Below are 23,016 nucleotides of genomic sequence, written 5' to 3' on the forward strand. Positions count from 1 at the left end.
CACATTTCAGAAAAGAACAGCTAAAAGCAACCAATGAAACTGCCGCTTCAGAAAACCAGAGAAAGAAAAGCAAGGTAAACCTAAATTAACCACAGGTAGGTTGCCGCAGTCTGGCTGGGCACAATTCAGGAGCCACTTATCAAAAGAAAGGAACTTTATTTTTAGAACCACACATGCCAAACAAAAAAGCTCCCCAGGGAAAACCTTCAGAGCCCAACTGCCACCACCGGCTTCCCACAAGCCTCTCAACCTCCCCCACTCCTCCTGCTCTTGAGGCCGATTGGCTGGGTCACGTGGGTGGAGCCAAAAAAGTCCCCAAATGAGCAGCTCTGTAGTCTGAAAGGGCAGGGAAACAGTCCAATGAGCATCACCACAGAGGAGCCAATCAGCTAGAAGTTCCTGGGGCCGCTGTGAGCCGATCATCAGCTGGCAGTCTGAAAGTTTGCTGGGGCCCCTTCGGCTGTGGCTCTCAACATCTCCCCCTCTCTGTTTAAACAACAAGCATGTGGCTTAGGGACCGTGCCTGCCTTAGGTTGTCCAATAGTACATATGGTCCTTACCCGTTATTTAGAGTGGTACCACTGCAATTGGATCTTACCCGTCACTGACTACCGGTCCAATATACAGCCACACCTGTGGATAGGTCTTTGTACCAGCGGGGGGGGGGGTGAGGTTCTTTGCCTCACCTTTGTTGGCCCCCAAATTTTAGCTGAATGATCATGACAAGCAGAAGGGAGGAAGATACACCAAGCCAATGGACGGCTCCTTTTGGAAAAATTGTAGCACCAATGACATCATCAGCAAAAATACCCCAACGCTACCACAAGTTGCTGCAACAACAGATAGTTCACAAGGCATACAGGTGAGTTCACAATGCATACAAGTGATACATAGTCCAGGCAAGTTCTGCAACCAGTTCAGTGATGGCTATTGCAGAAGCTGTAGATTGGTTTTATCTTTGTCTTCACCAGCACTGGGATGAAGATAGGAATTCTGGCAATAATGGCTAAAGAAAAAATTCCAGAAGGCACATTCTGTAACATTCCAGAAGGCACTAAAAGAAAACAATTTTCTTAACAATTTACATTATCTTGAAGAGAATTATTAAATATAAAGAAAAGGAAAGGTGAAAGTAAACAAACAAATCTGTTAAGCTCCTTTTTTGTTAACATATTAAAACAATCCTCAACAGTTGTTTACCCAATTTAAAATAAAAAATTTAAATCACGTGAAAAAAAAACATTTAGATCCATTTTTTCATGAGCGCTCATCATATATGATATATAGACATACGTACATACAAACGTACAACATAAAACACAGGTGAGCACACAACACATAACATAATAGTAAAGGCCTTATAACTTTTTACAGGTGAAATCTCCATTGCAATGTTTAAAAACTCTATAGTCAAAAAATAGAACTGATCAGCAAAACATTAACCTAGGTCTGTATGAGCTCAAAAAACAAAATAGAACTTCATGATGTGGGAGGGCAATAATAAAATAGATATTGAAAAAAGCATCCTGGTTCTGTCGAAGATGTAAGGGTAGCCAAACTGGAGTTCTGGATATCAGCTGTTATGGATTTGAGCCAAGTCATCTTCTTTTTGGTCTGTAGAAATCGCTTTAGTTAGGGCTGGGGATGTGGCTCAAGCGGTAGCGCGCTCGCCTGGCATGCGTGCGGCCCGGTTTCAATCCTCAGCACCACATACAAAAACAAAAGATGTTATGTCCGCTGAGAACTAAAAAATAAATATTAAAAAATTCTCTCTCACTCTCTCTCTAAAAAAAAAAAGAAAAGAAAAGAAATTGCTTTAGTTAATCTCTCTGAAATCCAAATCGGCTGCTGTTCTCCCTATGGAAACACATAAACAGACCCCACAACTACAGACAATTACTGGGTCAGGACCTTTCCATTGTCCTGTTAGAATATCCTTCCAAAGTACCTTGGGCTTATGTACATTTTTTGGACACATATGCCTTTCTGCAGCACTAAGCCCTGATGAATCCAAATTTTAAAAGTTTAGAGTAAAAAGGGTTATTTTAAGTTTAACTTTCGGGAATATATACCACTTCCCAATTCCTTCTTTTTCTTTAATAAGTACATTTTAATAGTTTGTTGAGCTCTTTCAACTATGCCTTGTCCCTGTGGATTGTATGGGATTCTTGTTATATGAGTAATGCCAAATGTTGAGCAAAATTGTTTAAAAGAGGTTGAAGTATAACCAGGGGCATAATCTGTTTTGGAATGCCCACAGTGGCAAAATTTTGTAAGCAATGAGCTATAATATCTTTAGTTTTTTCTCCGGCATGAAGGGAGCCCATCAAAAATCCAGAAGAAGTATCAACTGTAACATGCAAATATTTTAATTTTTCAAATTCTGGCAAGTGTGTGACATCCATCTGCCAAATTTGGTTAGGTATCAGTCCTCTAGGATTGACTCCAAGATTAACTTGTGGTAAAAAGGTCACACAATTTTGACATTGTTTTATTATTTGTCTAGCTTGTTCCTTAGTTATTTTAAGACGCTTTTGTAAAGTATTAGCATTGACATGGAACCTTTTATGAAAATTTATAGCTTCTTCTAGTGTAGAGAAAATATGTATGTCATGTGTAGTTTTATCTGCTAAATCATTGCCCAAACTAAGGGCTCCAGGCAATCCTGTATGTGCCCTGATATGTCCTATAAAGAATGGATCTTTTCTGTCCCAGATTAGACTTTGTATAGTGGAAAGAAAAGAGAAAACAGTAGAGGAAGGGGAAATCTTACCAGCATCTTCAAGGGATACTATAGCATTAACTACATACTGACTATCGGAAAATAAATTAAATACAGAATCTTTAAACATCACAAAAGCTTGTAATACTGCATTAAGCTCTACCTTTTGGGCTGATTGTTTGGGTACTAAAAATGTAAAAGTTTGATCAGGGGTAACTATTGCTGCTGTACCATTATTTGACCCATCAGTGAATATATTTGGAGCATTCATGATAGGGGTTTTTCTTGTCATTTTTGGAAAAATTACAGGATGCAATGACCAAAAAGACAATAAAGGATTAGATGGTAAGTGGTTATAAAATGAAACACTAGAATTGCACATGATTGTTGCCCAAGTATTTAACTCATTAGCTAACTCATCAATTTGACCCATAGTATATGGAGTAATAATTTTATTGGGAGAAATTCCAAACACTCCCTTTGCTGCTTTTATTCCTTTGAGTATTAATTGTCCTACAGCCTCTGGATACCTACTAAGAATAGTGTTAGGAGAATAAGATAAATGTATCCATAATAATGGACCTTCTTGCCAAAATACTCCTGTAGGAATATATTTTGTTGGTAGTACAATAAATAATAAAGGCAAACTTATATCAATTCTATCCAAATGCATATTTTCCATATATGTTTCAATGATTTTTAATGCCTTTCTTGCTTCAGGCATTAACATTCGGGGTGAATTTGGATCTGATAGAACTTTTAGGATATCAAATAAAGGTCCCAACTCTCCTGTTGGTATACCTAGATAAGGCCTTATCCAATTTATGTCTCCTAATAACTTTTGAAAGTCGTTAAGTGATTTGAGTTGATCTACTCGTATTTGAATTTTTGGTGGACGGACCATGGTTGAGGATAATAGAACTCCTAAATAATTAATTGGAAAATTTAATTGTACTTTATCTATTGCTACCTCTAGATTATAATTTTTTAATAAGTTTGTGAGTGTGGCATAACATTCTAGCAATGTGTTTTTATCTTTGTGTACCAATAATACATCATCCATATAGTGAAATACTTGTAGTTCAGGATTTTGATTTCTAAGTGGCTGGATTACTTTGTTAACATAAATTTGAAACATACTTGGGCTGTTAGCCATCCCTTGAGGGAGTACTTTCCACTCATATCTCTGATCAGGTCCTTCATGATTCAGTGCAGGGATAGTAAATGCAAAATGTGGACTATCCTCAAGATGAATTGGAATTGAAAAAAAAAAACAATCTTTAATATCTATAACTAAAACATACCAAGTTTTTGGCAAAGCAGACAATTCAGGAATCCCCGATTGAGCAGGTTCCATAATAACCATCTCATTATTAATGGCTCTTAAATCTTGCAATAATCTCCATTTACCAGATTTCTTTCTGATGACAAAAATGGGAGTATTATGGGGAGATACAGAAGGTTGTATATGTCCTTCCTCTAATTGTTGTTTTACCAGGTCATGGGCTGCTTGTATCTTTTCTTTGGTCAGGGGACACTGAGGAACCCATACTGGTCTTTCTGATTTCCAAGTAATTTTTATTGACTTAGTGGCCCTTTGTGAAAATCCAACCCATGTCTGTCAATTCCTTGATCTATTTGTATTGGTGCTGCTATACATTGTTCTTGTTTTTCTAATCTTTTTCCTTTCCTAAAACCTTGTCTAGTCATGATAGTGGGTGCATTTTGGTTGATGTTATTTGTTAATGTCAAACCTAATTGATCTAGGACATCTCGTCCCCATAAATTTACGGGAAGATGATCCAATACATATGGCTGTATAGTTCCTTCACATCCTTCAGGATCCTTCCAATCTAATACCATTGCACTTCTATGGGGATTAGCCGCCACTCCCAGGCCTCGAAGTGTTTCAGTGGCTTGTTGTAATGGCCAATGTTTTGGCCATTCTTGATGAAAGATAATGCTAAGGTCTGCACCTGTATCAAGTAGCCCATTAAATTCATGTCCTTGAATATTTAGTTTTAGCATGGGGCGAGAATCTAAATTTAAAGAAAGCATAGCCCAATCTACACCTGTGGAGCCTAATCCCTTGGAACCTCTTTCTACAGTACGACTGGAAAATTTATCATGTATGCTGGGTATTATTAGTAACTGTGCTATTCTATCTCCTGGTGAAATTACTGATATACCCTTTGGAGAACTGGCTATAATTTTTATTTCACCTTCATAAATCGGGATCAATTACCCCAGGACTTATCATAAGTCCTTTTAGAGTAGAAGAGCTGTGTCCCAATAATAAGCCTACTGTTCCTTTAGGAAGAGGTCCTTTTACCCTTGTGGGAATGATTTGAACTCCCATCTCTGGAGTTAGTACTGATCTGGAGGAGGCGCAGATGTCCAACCCGGCGCTCCCTCTGGTTTGTCTGATGAGGGATCTGATGGACAATGTGTCCTGGGCACTACCCTGATGGAGTTGCTGGGTTCCTCCAGTGCTCCGTATATTTGTGGTTTGGGGCCCCGGAGCATTGGGAACCCCTGTCCATTTTTTGGCAATGGAGCCCGATGCCTTTCTCCATGATATCGTGGATAAACACCTGGTCCTTGTTCATTTTTTGATAATGGAGTACCCTCTATGGTGGTTTGAGAACGGCATTCATTAGCCCAATGTTTCCCTCTACAGCATCGTGGGCAAATACCCGGTATTCTACTCCTTTGATACCTAGTTTTGTTAAACCCTCCTCCTATGGGGCAATTCCTTTTAAATGTCCTGTTTGTTCACAATTGTAGCATGTTCTTGGCCTGGCATATAAAGCCTGTTTTACTGCAGCTGCCACGACTTGCCCTTGTTCATTAATGTCTCTGGCATCTAAAGCCTGTTTTACTGCAGCTGCCACGACTTGCCCTTGTTCATTAATGTCTCTGGCATCTAAAGCCTGTTTTACTGCAGCTGCCACGACTTGTCCTTGTTCATTAATGTCTCTACATAATTTAATATATGTGTTTAAATCTTCATGTTTCCATGGTCCAATGACTTCTCTGCACCAATGATTCGCTTGCTCGTAAGCCAGTTGTTTTATTAATGGCATTGCTTGTTCTGTATTCCCAAAAACTCTGGTAGCTGTTTGAATAAGCCTATCTACAAATTCAGCGTAAGGTTCATTAGCTCCTTGTATTACCTTAGATAATTGACCTTGTAAACCTCCATGCCCTTGTAATGTCTTCCATGCCCTAACCACATCTGAAACAATTTGTGCGTATACACCAGGATCATATGCAATTTGTTGCTGCTGATCCTCATAAGGTCCCTTTCCTAACAACATATCTAGATTTCTCTGAGGATAACCAGCTGCTGCATTTTGCCTAGCCGTCTCCTTGCAAAATTCCTCATTGGCAACCTTCCATAACAGGTATTGTCCTCCATTTAGCACAGCTTTACATATATTAGCCCAATCTGCTGGTGTCATGTTCAAGTTGGTAATGGATTCGACCATGCTTACAGTGAAGGGTGCTTGAGGACCATAGGTTGTTACAGTCTCTTTTAGCTGCTTCACTATTTTGAAATTTAAAGCATGGTGAATTCGCTGCCCTCCTGCCTCAAATACAGAGCATGTTAATATTTGAGATCCTGTCTCAGGATCCCAACTATCTACTGCAGGGGTTGGGGGCCTCCCAGCATATGGAGGTGGCCTTGTTGGTTGGTCACTTACGTCCTCTGGTGATAGAAAGGTGTTAGTAGCAGTCTCCTGTAGAGGTGGTGCTGTTGGTTGGACACTTACACCCTCTGGTGATAGAAAGGTGTTATTAGCAGTCTCCTGTTGTAAGTTTCCCCTGATGGCTTTTTCTGCTTTACACTTTCTTTCTCTGACTAGCTTAAGAGGCCTTTGGACTAAGCAAACAAGATACCAACATCCACAATGGCAATGTGCCAACTGGCAGAGTCCCTGGGCTTTTCTTTTCTATTCTTTTTAAATCTTCACCATGATGGTTCCATTGTGATATATTCAACAACTCCTCCTTAAAAAGCCATGGGCCACATCTTTGTATTGTATCAACATATGCCCTGACTGCTCTTGATTTTACTTGGATGCCTCCTTCCTCTAACAATTTACTTAACAGTCTTTCGGTTTGTTTTTTACTAATTTCTGATCCCATATTTCTACTATACTACAACCCAACAAGATGACGCCAAACAAAACCGAGATAGAATGAAATAAAAATGGTCAACAAAAAATCATTATACCCTATTTATCCTCCTGACATGTGCATCCGTCCTTTCTCCCTATCTGTTCCTCAGACGTAAACTTTTTCCTCAGATGTGAGCAGATTTTCCTCCGTGCTTGCCTAGTGCTTGGGAGAAACTGGGTTCAATCCTCACTGCCACATAAAAAGAAAGAAATAAAAAGTGTAAAATACACAATAATATTAAAGAAAAAAACAACAAGGACCGAATACCTACTAACAGTTTTAAAAGTGTCATCGTCAACCATGCATTAGGACTTCAGATTATCATAAATGTGCTTGACACAAATTAGACAACTTACAGAAACTGGACCATTTCTTTGAGAGAGACAATCTCCTACAACTTACACACAAGGGGAAATACTCAAAACAAATGAGCCCATGGCTGCTGAGAAAAACAAACTCAATAAATAATTACTTCCCAAAAAGGCAAGGCAAGGCTCTGACATCTCAAACAGGCTTCCATGAGACACATAAGAACTGCCACCAGTTTTCTACCTTTTTTCCCGAACATAAAAGCTGAGTTAACACCTCCTAAGTCTTCCTGAGGCATAAGTTACCATATTATCCAAATTAAATAGATAAAGAAAAGTATTAAATAGAAAAGAAAACTATGAATGATGCTCATAATCATAAATGCAAAATTTAATTATATATGCAAAAAACTGTACAATTGAGTCATCACACTCCAGGTGTCTATGCAAATGATGTGAAAATTATGGGCACAGGAACCCTCACTGCAGTGACTACAGCAGCCATATCCAGAACTGCCCAAAGCTAGATGCAAGGAATATGCACCTTTCAATACTGAGTGGACAAGCTGCAGTTTAACCACACCAAAGAGCATCACCCAGAAAATGAGCTCTGCAGCCTGGAAAGATACAGCACCCTTAAAGGCAGACTGGTAAGTGAGAGAAGCCAGTTTGAAATGGCCAAGTGCAGCAAGATTCCAAGTCAAGAACATTCTGAAAAAGACAATATTACAGATGCACTAGCAGAATTGATGGGGGCCAGGGACTTAGGGAGCAGAGAGGGAGGAAGGAATGAGGAGGAGTGATGAACAGGTGGAACATTGGATTCCCAGAGCAGTGAAACTCTTCTGTATGACATTATCTTGTATACGACATGACACACACAATCACATCACAAGGAAGGGGAACCCTAAAGTAAAGGATGAACTTTGGATTATCCTAAGTGTTGCTTCATCCATTCTCTTTATCAAATGTTCAACACTGGTTTAGTAACTAACAAACACCCTACACCAATGCAATATGTTGAAAACAGTAGAGACTATCAGCTGGAGAAAAGGCGTATTTGTTACTACGTGTAATGGTACATTTAATTGTCACCTTGATTGGATTAAAGGATGCCAATGATTAATGAGCTTCTGGGTGTGTCCATGAGGGTATGTCTACAAATGACGGGCATATGGGATAGTGAGCCAAACTGGAGAACCTCCTTAAGCTAGGCAGCACCATCCAATAGAACGGTGTCTTGGGTGGAACAAAATTCTTCACACACCCAAAGTGGACTCTGCCAGTGATTCTCTAGTGAGTTTCCAGAATCTTTGGTCTGGACTAGGGCTGCACCATTGATCCCCCTTGTTCTGAGGCTTCAGCCTCTGGGACTCTGCAGCTACTACTTCTCAAGCTCTCCAGCCTGCAGATGGCCACTGTGGACATCCACCTTCGGGTCAATTAGGCCAATCTAATGAATCCCCTTTGATAATCACACTTCCTCTTGATACTGTTCCTCTAGAGAACACTGACTAATAAACTATGCAAGCCTAAAATTGCTCATAAAAACAAAGTTTATCTAATAAAGAAGTAAATAAACTACCAAGCCATGAAGTTTTAAAAATGTAATCATAAGAAACAATATTATATGCTAAATACCTTTTTCATAATAATGCAAAAAATGAAGCAAAGAGGAAGAGTCATAATTACAAATTTTAAAAGTATGAACAAAAGCAAGAAAACTGATTTTCAATACTATTTTCATCTGGAAAGAAATTGGATGATAACTCTTCAAAACTCATTCCAACTACTGGTGTAGTGGTGTGCACCTGTAATTTCAGCCACTAGGGAGGTCAAGGCAGGGAAATGGAAAAAGTTTGAGGCCTGTCTCAGCAACATAGCAAGACACTCAGAAATTTAGTGAGAATGGTCTTCATCAAAAATAAAAAGGGGGTCTGGGACTGTAGCTGAGTGGCAAACCACTTGCTAACATGTGTGAGGCACTGGGTATGATCCTCAGCACCACAGAAAAATTAATACAATAAAGATATTCTGTCCATCTACAACTATACAAAATACTTTTTAAAAAAGAAAAAGAAAACATAAATAAATAAGAAGGGCTGAGGATGTGCTCAGTGGTCGAGTGACTGTAGATTTATTCCCCAGTAAAACACCTGCCCACCTCCAGAACGTTGCTTACAAATTGAAATTTATTTCTGGAAGATAACTAAGCATGAGCAAGTCCATGGCATCAATTCCCAGCACTCAGTAAGTAAGCAAATAAATAAACAACAGTCTACAATACTAATTCTCTTGGGCTGGAGAGCAGCTTGGTAAAATACATGTAATGAGAGATAAAAATGATTAGCATACATAAGGTACATAATTAGAGGCATAAAAACACAACAAAATCAGTGGAAAGACACCACACTTTCTCACAAAGAAGATTGAATGTTCCCATGTTCTAAACTCTCTGAAAAAACACTGAGCTTTTCAACAAATTCTGTGAAATTTAGGGCATGGTTTACTGTATTTTAGAGGTAAACTTAGAAAAACTATATCTAAAAATGGAAATAGTAGGGTTGGGATTCTGGCTCAGCAGTAGAGTGCTTGCCTAGCACGTGAGAGACCCTAGGTTTGATCCTCAGCACCACATAAAAATAAATAAATAGGTATTGTGTCCAACTACAGCCACAACAAAAAATACTCTTCAAAAAATTGAAAACAGTAAACTGCAACTAAGACCAGGCAAAACGTTGTACAGGACAGAGAGAATAGAGAGAGCATTTATGTTACTCCCAAGTTTCATAAGCTAAAAGGCTAGCTCCCAAAGGGGTGGCCCTACGAGGAGGCAGTTGGGAGGGAACAGGAATTAGGTGACATGGTGAGGGGATCAGCACCCTTATTTAGACACATGGATCTCTCCTTTGCAGAAAACAGGTGTCATTTACTCTTTCACTGATGTTCAGTGATTAAATGATTACAGTTGGGTATTCAAGGTATTGCCAAAATTGTCCTTAAAAATTACAATGAAGACGGGTGTGATGGTGCACACCTGTAACCCCAGCGGTACAGGAGTCTGAGGCCCTAGATGATGTAGCAAGACTCTGTCTCAAAACAAAGAATCTAAAAGGGGCTGGTGGTTAAGCACCTCTGGGTTCCATTTCTGATAACAAAAAACCACACAGTTAACATGAACCTGCCAAGTTCAAACAACAACAGTGAAAAACTGTCGTCCTTTGTCAAATTCATCACCTTGGGAAGGACAGATACTAGTTTTCATGAAATCACATTCATAAATTTGCCCACCACTATTTTTGTAGAATTGGACTCAAATTCTGCAGCAATAATGCAAGACAGACTTTCTCTGTATCTTACGTGGTATTTAGGAATCGAAGGTTGGATTTCAATTTGAAACCACTGAAAAGACAAATCTGAATCTTACAAACTTTCTATACATACTCAGGGGTAGCAACAGTTAAATTAGGTAATTAGATGTTTTCTTTTTCTTTTTTTCTTTTTTGCTTGATGCCCCCGAGATTAAACCCAGAGATATTTTACTACTGAGCCACATCCGCAGTCATTTTTATATTTTATTTTGAGACGCAGTCTCACCAGGTTGCATAAGGCCTCGCTAAGTTGCTAAGGCTGTCCTCAAATTTGCAACACTCCTGTCTCAGCCTCTGGAGCAGGAAGGATCACAGGTGTGCACCACTGTATCTGGCTGTAAACTGGGATTTTTAACAACAACAACAAAAAAAAAACGTGACGGGAGTTCATAACCCACTTGAATCAAACTGTGAAATATGGTATATTAAGAACTATGTAATGTTTTGAAAGAACCAACAATTAAAAAAAAAAGGTGGATTTTAACCCACGTCTCTATTGCCTCTTTAATAATAGTCCATCCCATTTGGCTCTGAATAAATAAACCTGGGCCTCAGATAAGTGAGTACATCATTTCAAAGTGATACACAGAAAGCTTTGGTGCTGAGGGAGCACAGATGTGTCAGGCTCAAGGGGCAGGGAACGTCCCTGACAGCTGGGACATGCTTCCTCCTGGTCTTGCTCATGGAAAGCATCCAGGATCACCCTCCCAGGCACCTGGACCACGACTCCAGTCTATGAGGCTTTTTAGCTTTGCACAGCTCTGCACTGGGGTGGGTGGTCCTTATGCTCTGGGAGAGGTTTTGCTCCTTCACACTGTGAGACTAAAAGGGCAGGAGTCACTGCTGACCTGGCCCCTCAGCACCAGCATCCACAGGCTGACTGTCCACCTGTCTCCAAGGATTGGGAACAGAGCTTGGGGAAAACAAGGTCCCAAGGAAGTAGCTGTTTAGATGAGGCCTTTTCCAGGAGATTCCTCAGCCCAGGGCCCCCAGCAGCTTCCCTGAGAGGCTGCACCCCACACCTCAGGCTGCCCTCTAGGAGCAGCTGACCCAGGGCCTGAAATTCTGTTCACCCTGCAAGGCATAGGGCACCTGTGGGCACTCTGCGGCAGCTCCAGGAGAGGACAGTGGCTGAGGACATGGGACTCTGGGAGGTGTCCAAAGGGAACCTCTGCCCAAGAAATCTGACATGGTGCCTATGCCTAAGGAAGATAAAAGGAGAAGCACAAGATTTTTACAGCTGTGAACTCAAGTACTCTATACAGTTGCATCTACAAAGAACCTTCAGAGTACTTGACTTTGGCTAACTAAACCACCATGAGGATGGAAAGGCAGGGTTCTGTATGGGGAGCAAACATTATCTTGGGCTATCTTAAGCCCTTTAATAGCCAATCATCTTAATTTCTGTATCAGACCACAATCTCAAAACTTCTCAGAATATATCACTAGCCTTACCAGACGTCTCCAAAATCTACCAAAGCTCACAATGCAATAACAGACATACAGAAGAAATTTTTATTTTTTTTTCTGTACCCCACCAATCTGATGTTCCTACCAATGCAATTGGTTAATGCACTGATACACACTTTCTTTTATAAAAGTTCATGGAGGCCAGGCACAGTGGCACACAACTGTAATCCCAGCAGCTTGAGAGGCTAAGATAGGAGGATTGCTAAATTCAAAGCCAGACTCAACAACTTAGTGAGATCATGTCTGAAAATATAATACAAAAGAGCTGGGAATGTGGCTCAGTGTTTAAGTGCCCCTGGGTTCAATCCCTGGTATGAGGAAGGAAGGAAGGAAGGGAGGGAGGAAGGGAGGAAGGGGAAGGAAGGAAGAAACGCAGGAAGGCAGGAAGGCAGGAAGGCAGGAAGGAAGGAAGGAAGGAAGGAAGGATGGAAGGAAGGAAGGAAAATAAATAAGTAAAAGAAAGAAAAAAAGAAGTGATGTAATCTCTTCCAGGGAGGGACACACACATCATTCAGCGTAACTTGAATCCATGTTCCTTAGTATGATAATTAATATTTGGGTTAAAATGAACTATTTTCTGTAGCTGGGGGTGTCGATGCCTTTAAACCCAACAGATTGGGAAGCTGAGGCAGGAGGATCACAATTTTCAGGCCAGGCTGGGCACCATAGCCAGATCCTTTCTGAAAATCATACTGAAAAGAGCTGGGGATGAAGGACAGTCAAGGAATCAGACATTATTATAGTGACATCCCCTCTTTTCACAGAAAATTTTAACTGGGTTTCTCCAGAAATCTTCACCATGGCTAATTTTAGGACTGTCAACAAAAGAGTGTCCACAAAAAAAGTACAGTGTAGATAAACTTCCTATTTTTGTGTTGCCCTATTTTACGGGGCTGCTAGTCTGGAAGAAATCAGCACTCCAGGTGCTGGACTCCCCCTTACTAGTTTTTTACACACTTGTATCCAGAATAGTAGTTTGTAAAAATGTGCAAACAAGGCCTCTGACCTGGAGCTGGGCTTCACAGAGAAGTCACCAACTGGGCTCCATGGGAACAGCTGGTGGGGGAGGAAAGAAAGGGGAGAAGCAGCTCTCCCCTCCTCAGGTGCTGTCCTTGAAGGGTTAACTTGGCCAGAACAGAGAAAGAAAAACCTGCTTTTATGTGTGTGATGTGACAACTTGACTGTGGTGACTCCACTTTGTGAACTCAGCCATGACACTCAAAAAGCTCATGGATTCTTTTGTTCATGAAAATTCCCCAAGAACACAGAGTGATCTATGGGGCCAACTGGAGACTAACTGACCACAACTTTCAGGCTTGCTTAAGTTGCCTGGACCCCCAAACTTCCCTTTGGTGGTTTTTGTGCTTAAATATGGAGCCAACTGAAGGCAGGGGCACCACTCTGACCATCTCATTCTTTCAAGAGCAGAGTGTCTGCCACTGGCCAGCAATAAACGCTTAACTGGAATGAGACTGTGTGGTCTGAGAGTTATTTGGGTATACTGGTATTACAATGTGAACTTCTGAGCCCCTCCCCTTACATGCTGAGTATAAAATTCTGAAACCACCTGAACTCGGGGTTCAGGGGATGAATGGATTGATTACAGCAAAAGCATTGCCCTCTGAGTCTGGCTGCAGCCAGATAAAACTGTTCCAGCTATCTTCAGTGCCTTGCCTCCTTTGTCCCTACATCATTATTACCCTGTGTGCTTACCTAACTACAGGACTGGTGTGACTCTACATCATGGACTATCAAAAAAAGGAGCAATTATACTCTATTAATATAGCCCAGAATTCCATATCCCTGGGATCTATAAACAACCCCCTTATTCCCTTTAAAGCAGTTATTCTGACCAAACACAAGGAAGTGTTAAGTGATCATTCTTTCCCCTCAGGATAATATTCACAAATACAAAAGAAGTGCTTTCAAAAGTGTTCTTCTTGCCAGGGACATTGGCACAAGCCTGTAATCCCAGATACAGGGGAGACTGAAGCAGGAGGATCACAAATTGGAGGCCAGTCCAGATTCCAACACAAGGGGAAGGGAGGAAGGGGGGGAGGGAGGGGGGAAGGAAGATTGATTGATTCTTTCCAATATTTCACTAAGCGATAATGACAATTAGCAGACGGTGTCTATTTGAAACGAGTGGGAAGAAGGAATGTCTGGCTGAGCTGCGAGGTGGAGGAAAGGTGGCCTTTTAAAAGGCAGGAGGCGCCTGCAATTTGGAGGACCTCCACTGGGTGGAGCTCCACTAGGAGACGGAAGGTGCATTTGTGGCCCTGCTTCCTACACGTTGGGAAAAGTGAGTGCGGGCCACAGGTAGGAAGCAAAGGGGACACCTGGGACCTGAGCCACCCTTCCAAACCCAGGGAACCAGGGGACAGGGCACAGGGCCACCCGACAGCGGCGACTCCGCGCGCCACTCAGCAGCTCACCCGCCACGGGCCCCAAGGCAGGTGCTGACCGCGTACCTTCAGCGAACTCACCATTTTTGGCTTCTCTGGTGACCTGGCGTCCTCTGGAGGAACCTCCGGGCACCCGAGATCCCCGGGAACACGGGCAGCGCAGTCACCCGGGTCCCTGGAGCAGAGAACACGGGGCCTGGAGCAGGAGTAGCCAGTCGGTGAGGAAGAAAAGCCGGCTGGAGTGCGGAAGCCCGCCCTTCCCCTCCCTCTGCGCACTGATTGGACAGTTCCCCCCAGCGACCCGGATGGATGGCCTCCAGGCCCGCCTCTGGATAGTGACGGACAGCTAACGTCATCCAATAACTGGCTGAAATTGGGTAGAGTGACAGATTCTTGGCCCCAGCCGTTTTCAGGAGGAGCTTCCAGGCTGTGCTGGGAAGGAATCCAGGTGGGAAGCCTTGGCTTAGCCTCTGCGACAGAGGTGACACCTGCCGCTGAGCTAGGCTTTAGCCATAGAGGGCTTTTGGAGCAGGGTGGGGCCCTGGGTTTAACCTCAACAGAGAAACAAAGCACAGCTTCTCCTGGAGGCTGAGGCTGGAGGAGCCCAAGGTCAGGTCAGCACCTGCAAACAGTGAGACCCTGTCTTCAAATAAAATGAAAAGGTGGGGATGGAGCTCAGAGGACGGGGTCAAGCCCCATTGGGTTTATTCCCCAGTACCTTAAAAAAGAAAGAACGATATTTTGTTATATATTATATATATATTTTATATATAAAATATGAATTTTATATAATATATTCTATATATAAAATAGATATTTTATATATAAAATATGAATTTTATATAATATATTCTATATATAAAATAGATATTTTATATAATATATTTTATATATAAAAATATATTATATATATATAAAATATATTTTTATATATATAATATATTTTTTTTCTCACACCAAGTACATCTAATCAGAATATTATATATAATATATATTATATATAAAATGTATATATATATATATTTTACCCCAGCTGATGCGACCTCAAGTGACTTAGAAAGACACAGTCTCCAACTTTTTGAAACACTTTTTAAAGATATCATATATATGACCCATATATAATATCTAAAAATGAAAACAATTTGAAAACTATTTAGTAATTCTCCCCACCTCCTGGCCTCTGTTGCTTTGAGGAGGCTCCTGATCTATGAAAGGAAGCAACTGGGGTTGGCTCTGATGCCCAAGGCTCCCTCCCCAGCAGAAAGGGTGGGGGAGGAAGGAAGGCGATCCTCTAGGGCAGCAATGTGGGGTGGAAATAAAATGGGTGCTTTGTGCTTAGTGTCGATGTTCTACTTCGACTGTTAGGAAGTCTTCTGCAGAGATGTGACTCTGGTGACCCCACAGGTCTGGTCAGGTGTTCACCCAAAGCCAAACAGAAAAGGTTATGATGCAAAGCACGAAAGAAACTTTGACCAGTGCAGCTACACCAGGAAGACAAGGAAACCCTGTCCTTACCCTGTCTTCAGATGCTGACAAGGACTTTGAGATTTTATAGAAAGGGTAATCATAGGCATGTATGGATAGGGGAAATCGTATCTAGGATTTAGTATTATCTGTAGGACTTAATCTTCAGGCATCTGTGGTCTTATACCTTGTCTGTGAGCTCACACTCACTTGCCCCCTGGACACATGTCACTCCATTGGACAGACTGACCTCACTTTGTCAGGAGGAAGTCCCCCTCCAGTGTATTCTTTCCATGTCAAGGTTTTCAAGAAAAGCCACAAGCCCTAGGAAGCAACATACCCCCAGGCGCTGACCCTCAGCATTCTGGGTTTCAACTGATAGTCAAACCAGAAAGAAACCAAATCCCTGCTCAGCTGGGCCCATTAACCCTGCATATAAACCATAAAAAATTGCCACTTGAGGCCAATACTGCCTGTCATGTCTGTCCCCCTCTTGGAAATTAAGTACAACTTTATTCTCTACTCTTAAGTTGGGCTTTGTGAAGTCTTTCACATCCTGCTCACTGGCCCAAGTTCATTCTACCTAACAATATTGCCCAAGGCCAAGGGGGGCTATTGTGTAAAGAGTCCTATTCCCACAGGTGTGGAAAAGTGGACACATAGCTGCCCAGGGCTGAGAATTGAATTCCAGGTGCCTTTATTGTCCCCCATGGTAGAGATTGAATTGAAGGCAGGGGCACTTTGCCACTGAGCATCCCTTTTATTGTGGTTCAAAGAAGGTGGGTGTGAGCATAACTGTAATGGGCCCGAGAGAATAACTCCAGACGGTGACTCCAAGCTACTATCAATCCAATGAAGAAGTTGACAAATCAGAGGGTGAGACCCAGCATGGTTGTTCATGCCTGTAATCCCAGAGGCTCAGGAGCCCGAGACAGGAGGATTGCTAGTTCGAATCTAGCCATCAGCAAAAATGAGGTGCTAAGTAACTCAATGAGAGCCTGACTCTAAATTAAATACCAAATATGGATGGTTTATGAGAATATAGTATTTTGCCTTAAATGTAGAATTGAGACATAAGAAAGGCAGCCTGAGAGCAAGGAGAGCAAAATGGAGAGTCACGTGTACAGCCTCAGACTGTGGATGTGGCAGATCCCGAGTCCATGCACCTGAACCACCCTGGACCCACAGGAGGTAGGGGAGGGGTCACCCTGACCAAGAGCGAAAGAAACAGTGTTGATTTAGGTAAAGTCGAAAGTGTCTAGGTCCAAGATGCACTCAACCCAAGAAGACTTTCCCGGCACAAAAGGACAAAGGGAGTTGGGGACAACTAAGGGTGTATTGCTTTATATACAAATATGGGGGGGTTTTGATACCAGGGATTTGACTGAGCGCTGCCTAGCCACTGAGCCAAACTTTCAGCTGTTTTTTACTTGGACACAGGGTCTGGCTAAGTGGCTTAGGGCCTCCCTAAGCTGCAGAGGCTGGCTTCCTACTTGCAGTTTTCCTGCATTAACCTCTCTACCACGCGGCCTGCGCAGTGGTTTCATTAATGAGGTTCTGGCATTCAGTTAGTTAGATGAGATCAAAATAAAACACACAGACAGTACCTTATTTTAATGCTAGGTCCAAGACGGCTCGCCTCTTTTCCCTGCCTCCAGCCGCCCAGCAGGGCAGCGAGGATTACTCTGGGCTAGCAGGAGAGAGAGAGAGCGAACACGCCGGGGATCAGCCTTTTATTTGGGGGAAACAAGAGATTCAGGGGAGAATTCCATCCAATGAAGGTTGAGGGGGGGCTGCACTCCAAGGTCAGGGTCAGTGATTGGGTCTCCAGGGTCAGTGGTTACGCACACCCCCACACGGATGGGCTCTCTCATCAGGAAAGGGTCGGGATAACTCCGACACAGCCAGAGTGCCTAAGGCCCTTAACGGGAGTCACCCAATCACGTGTCAGAATGGCTCCCCACATATTCCCCCTTTCTATTCTTAACAATGAAGCGGCGGTTCACTCTCTGGAGTCCCCGGATTCTTGATTGGAAGACTCGCCATCCTATAGTTACAATACAAAAGAGAATTAACAGCAAAGAGAATAATCCAATAAGGTACCAAGCGGAGTGCTTAAGAATATTTCCAGGGTTGAATCCATTTAATTCCTTCAATATTTGGTTAGCCAAAGAAGAAGGATCTGAAAAATCAGCTCTATTATTCTGAATGTCTTGGATATGGTGATGAAGTTCCAGAATATCCAAGCTATTATTACTATTTTGCCAAATACCTAATAAATGGTTTTTAATTTTCTCCCAATCCCAGAGAGAAGCATTGTACTTGGCAGCTGTAACACATACATACTTATAATTAGCATGGCATTTAAGCCTTTCCTTAAATTTTAAGGCTGAAAGTTCATTACCAATGTTAATAACAGTCGCCTCTAAGGCGTTTAATTTAGTTTCAATCCTTTCATCAATATTTACTTGATTACGCAGAGCCTTGGAAGTATTTTGAGCTAAATTATTAAGAAATTTTGCATGCTGAATATTCTGAGACAATGTCAGAGATGCAGAGACGGTTGAGGCAATAAATGAGACCAGTGCTAAGACACCAACAATTATGACTCCAATAGCACGTTTAGGTCTTGTTAGCTGGGCATGAATTTGCTGCAGGACTTGTAAACCAGCATCAGCATACCATGGCTCTGAAATATTAGCAGGTAATAAAACAAAAGAGGGCTGATGAAGTATCAGCACTCCTTTTCCTCCATTATACCTAGAAATACAATTGGTTAGGTTGCACTTATTACAAGTAACAAAATATCTATCATCTATCCATCTAACTTTTACATTTCCAATAATTAAAACATAAGGAGATTGGACACAGGCTCTTAGGCCATAGCAAGATCCCTCTTTACAGTTCTTGCCGACAAATTTTGGTAAAGGTTTGTCTGTAAAATGTAAATATTCTGAGGCAGCAATTAAACGCCAAGTATCTTTTTGAATACCTCCTTCACTATAAGTCAAAATATTACTAACAAATCCTGCAGGTGTCATAGCAGAATTTCTTCGTAATTGTCTCTTATCAATTTTTGGAGACCAGTCTAAAATATACCCACTAGCTTTAGACACCTTATGTTGTACAGGAAAGGTATTTACACAATCCATCCATTTAGGAAAGGTGCCAATTTCAATTATAGAACTATTTGGACAGTGGGGTACCGGTGGAGGTTTTGCAGAAATGACTGGCTTGTTATGGGAAAGTCCCATCTTAATTACTGATCTAGTATTAGGTTTTAAGTCTCCATAAATAGAATTATTTGTCAGTCTAGGTTTACCAATCGCTGTCTTTTCTTCAAATGATACTTTTAGACAGCCAGCATGTTTATCATGTGACCAACATAAAGGCAATTGGGCACTGTAGCCAGAATAATTAAATCTAGTCACATGACTGGGAGTAATATGAGTATCTGTAAATCCTCCCATCATGAATGAGTCATTAGTAAATACTGGAATAGATTCTCCAGTCCACACAGCTGGGTGTACCAGGGGTGGATCTGGGAAATATGTCCAATAAGTGTCTACTTGATTCCCTTTTACCTGACAGCCCAGTAGGGCAATTACTGTCGCTACCATCAAGACTGGGGTCCTGTTCTTTCCTAGGCGTCGAAGTATTTGGGAAGCCTGGGTTGTCAGTTTCTTCACATCTTTCCATGAAATCAGCTTCTCGGCTGGTTCAGTCTGGTCTTTCTTCATCTTTTTCCGATATCTCCTCCTTCTGGGTTGTGGCTCCTCCGGGTCAATCCTCAGTCGCTTGAGTCTGGGTTCTATCTCCTCCATGTCTGATAGCACGTTCAGGCACCCAGATAGGACGAAAAGCACCTTCTGGAAAAATACAAGCATGCCCTCGGCCCCAAGATATTACCGGGTCTGGGCCCTTCCACTGACCAGTCTGTAAATCTTTCCACAGAACTCTGCCTAATGGGCCTGTCACCGAGGGAGACATTTGCCTCTCAGCAGCAGTGTGACCTTCTGTGTCACAGTTTAAAAAATTTAAAACAAATAAGGCATGATTAAGGCTATTTTGGGGAGTCATTATCTTATTCCCCCTTTTTAATTTTTGTAATTGAAGTTTAATAGATAAATGAGCTCGTTCTACAATGGCTTGACCTTGGGGGTTATAAGGAATTCCTGTTTTATGATTAATTTGAAACTCTTGGCAAAATTGTTGAAAAGCAGAGCTTACATAAGCTGGAGCATTATCTGTTTTAATCTGCATAGGACACCCTAAAACGGAAAAAGCTGCTAAGCAATGAGAAATTACATGTTGAGTATTTTCCTTAGTACGTGCTGTGGCAAAAATAAATCTAGAATAAGTGTCCACTATGACATGCACATAACATTGCTTACCAAATTGAGGAATATGAGTTACATCCATTTGCCATATTTGATTTGGTTTTAAACCACGGGGATTTACCCCTGATGGCAGAGATGGAGTGTAAATAACACACTTAGGGCATTGGCTTACAATCTGACGAGCCTGTTCTCTGGTAATACTGAATTTTTTATGTAAGCTAGAAGCATTTTGATGATGCAAGGAATGGGAAGCTAGGGCACAGTCATATGAAGACATCTGTTGACAAAAAGCTACTAATTTATCAATATTATCATTACCTGCAACCAAAGGTCCAGGGAGGTTAGCATGTGCACGGATGTGTGTAATAAAACATGGGTACTTCCTCATTAGCACTGTCTTTTGTAAATTATGAAATAATTCAAATAACTCCTGTGATGAAGTAAACCCAATAACTGAGGTTTCAATATTTTTGGTAACTCTGACTGCATATAAGCTGTCAGAATAGATATTAATAGGCTCATTTGAAAAATAATTTAAGGCAAAAATCAGAGCTTGGAGCTCTGCCCTTTGAGCTGAAGTATAAGAAGTTTGTATTACCTCTGTGTGAACACGGCTGAAGAAACCTGCCTTACCAGAGCTGGAACCATCTGTGAACACCGATAAAGCTCCCTCTATTGGATGGGAAAGTACAATCTTTGGAAAAATAAGTGATGTTAATGATGCAAATTGTACAATCTTATCACGAGGATAATGGCTATCTATCTGCCCAGGGAAATCTGCAAAAGCTATCTGCCATGAAGTAGAAGTTTGAAAAAGCCAATTAGTCTGTTGAACAGAAAATGGAATAATTATGATATCAGGCTCAGATCCAATTAATTGTAAAATCCTAGTTCTACCCTTAATTACTAATTGAACTATAGAATCATGAAAAGGAAGTAATGTTTTTTGAGGGGAATGAGATAAGTAAATCCATTCAATAACTCCTAATTTTTGCCATATGGCTCCTGTTGGGGTATGTTCAGTTGGAAATATTAATAAATACAGTATTTCTTTAGGATCTATTCTAGTAAGCTGTGCATTTTTAATTGCAATTTCCACTTTCCTTAAGGCTGCTTTGGCCTCCAAAGTTAGTTGACGTGGAGAGGTTGGAGAAGGATTTCTTTGTAATATCTGAAATAAAGGACTTAACTCAGAAGTAGTTAACTTTAAGGATGGTCTTAGCCAGTTAATATCTCCTAATAGTTTTTGAAAATCATTAAGGGTATGTAACTCCTTAACTCTTATCTGAAGATTTTGAGGACGGATTGTACTCCCTTGAATTATCTGACCTAGATATTGAAAAGGAGATACCTTTTGAATTTTTTGAGGAGCTAGACATAAACCCATTGCTGTAAGGGAAGCCTCTAACTGAGTAAAAATTTCTGAAAGTATTTCTGGATTAGCATGGGCCAATAATATATCATCCATAAAATGAATAATGTATGCATCAGGGAAGCTATTTCTAATGGGATCTATTGCCTGATCAACATATTTTTGACACAGTGTAGGGCTATTACGCATTCCCTGAGGAAGGACTTTCCAGCAGTATCTTTTAACAGGTTCCTTAAAATTAACTGCTGGGATAGTGAAAGCAAATTTTTCACAATCTTCAGGATGTAACCTTATAGAGAAAAAACAGTCCTTTAAATCTATTACCATCAAGCAATAATCTAAAGGAATGGCTGTGGGGGAGGGAAGTCCTGGCTGTAATGATCCCATAGGCTGAATTGCTTGGTTTATTGCCCTTAAATCCTGTAGTAATCTCCAATTTCCTGACTTTTTTTTAATAACAAAAATAGGTGTATTCCAAGGGCTAAGTGTTGGTTCAATATGACCAGCTTGAAGTTGTTCCTCAACTAGTCTATGAATTATTTTAAGCTTTTCCCCTGAGATGGGCCACTGAGAAATCCAAATAGGCTCTTCTGTGAGCCACGTAATTTTTTCAGCTGTCTTAAGGATCGGGGAAGTACTCAGTGCCCCTAGTAAAAATTTTGTCCTGAAGTATTTACTAATCCTTGTAGTGGAGACTGGCTTGTAAACAGATATTTTTCCTGAAAGGTTTCCCTATCATCTCCAGGAAAATACCTCTGATTAATTTCTTCAACTGACCTTATAGAATTTGGGGTAACTAGTAACAGTCCCATTCTGGGTAAAATATCTCTCTTAAAAGCCTTGAAAATCATTAGGGGTTTGTACGGAAACTGTGGTTCCGCTCCGGTAAAATTAAAGATGGCGGCCCCCATGGTCGGCATGGAAACTGTTTGTTTTGCTCCGGTAAATCTAAAGATGGCGGCCCCCATGGCCGGCGCGATGACGTCACACTGTGCGACCGTTCCTGGAATTCCCGGGCTCTCGCTAGGAGGAGATGCCGGCAGCAGCGAGAAAGCGGGCTGATCCGCGCCATTTGAATCCTCCGCATGGGGCTGCGACTTTAAGTTCACATTTTTAACTTTGGTCTCTAAAAATATCGTTACTGGCGTCTTTATGCCCTGTCTCCTGTTTCTTTCTGCCTGTTCATTACAAAAATCAGTCCAGTAAGTTTTCCAAAGCAAGTAATCTCCCCCGCTCAGACAAGATCTGGCTAAAAAAATCCAATCACTAGGAGGAAGGGGTTGTGAGCAAATATTTTCTATTAGACTCTGAACAAAAGGCGAATTTGGGCCGTACGTTTCACATGCATTTTTTAATTCCTTGATAGTTTTAAAAGGGAT

At 41.3% G+C, this 23,016-nt stretch overlaps 1 protein-coding gene across 1 annotated transcript in view; it reads right to left on the minus strand.

Annotated features, from left to right (window-relative positions):
• Positions 1-14,655, minus strand: part of LOC308638621 (uncharacterized protein) — a gene marked incomplete at its 3' end in the record, with an annotated part of 148,563 nt that extends 133,908 nt beyond the window's left edge. The window contains exon 1 of the mRNA XM_081276241.1: positions 14,543-14,655. Within this exon, the coding sequence (XP_081132367.1) occupies positions 14,543-14,545 (3 nt within the window). The 5' untranslated portion in view covers positions 14,546-14,655. The remainder of the gene's footprint in view (positions 1-14,542) is intronic.
• Positions 14,656-23,016: the final 8,361 nt, after the last annotated feature.

Source organism: Spermophilus citellus, assembly GCF_964194105.1.
Source record: "Spermophilus citellus genome assembly, chromosome: 19".
Taxonomy (NCBI): Eukaryota; Metazoa; Chordata; class Mammalia; order Rodentia; family Sciuridae; genus Spermophilus; species Spermophilus citellus.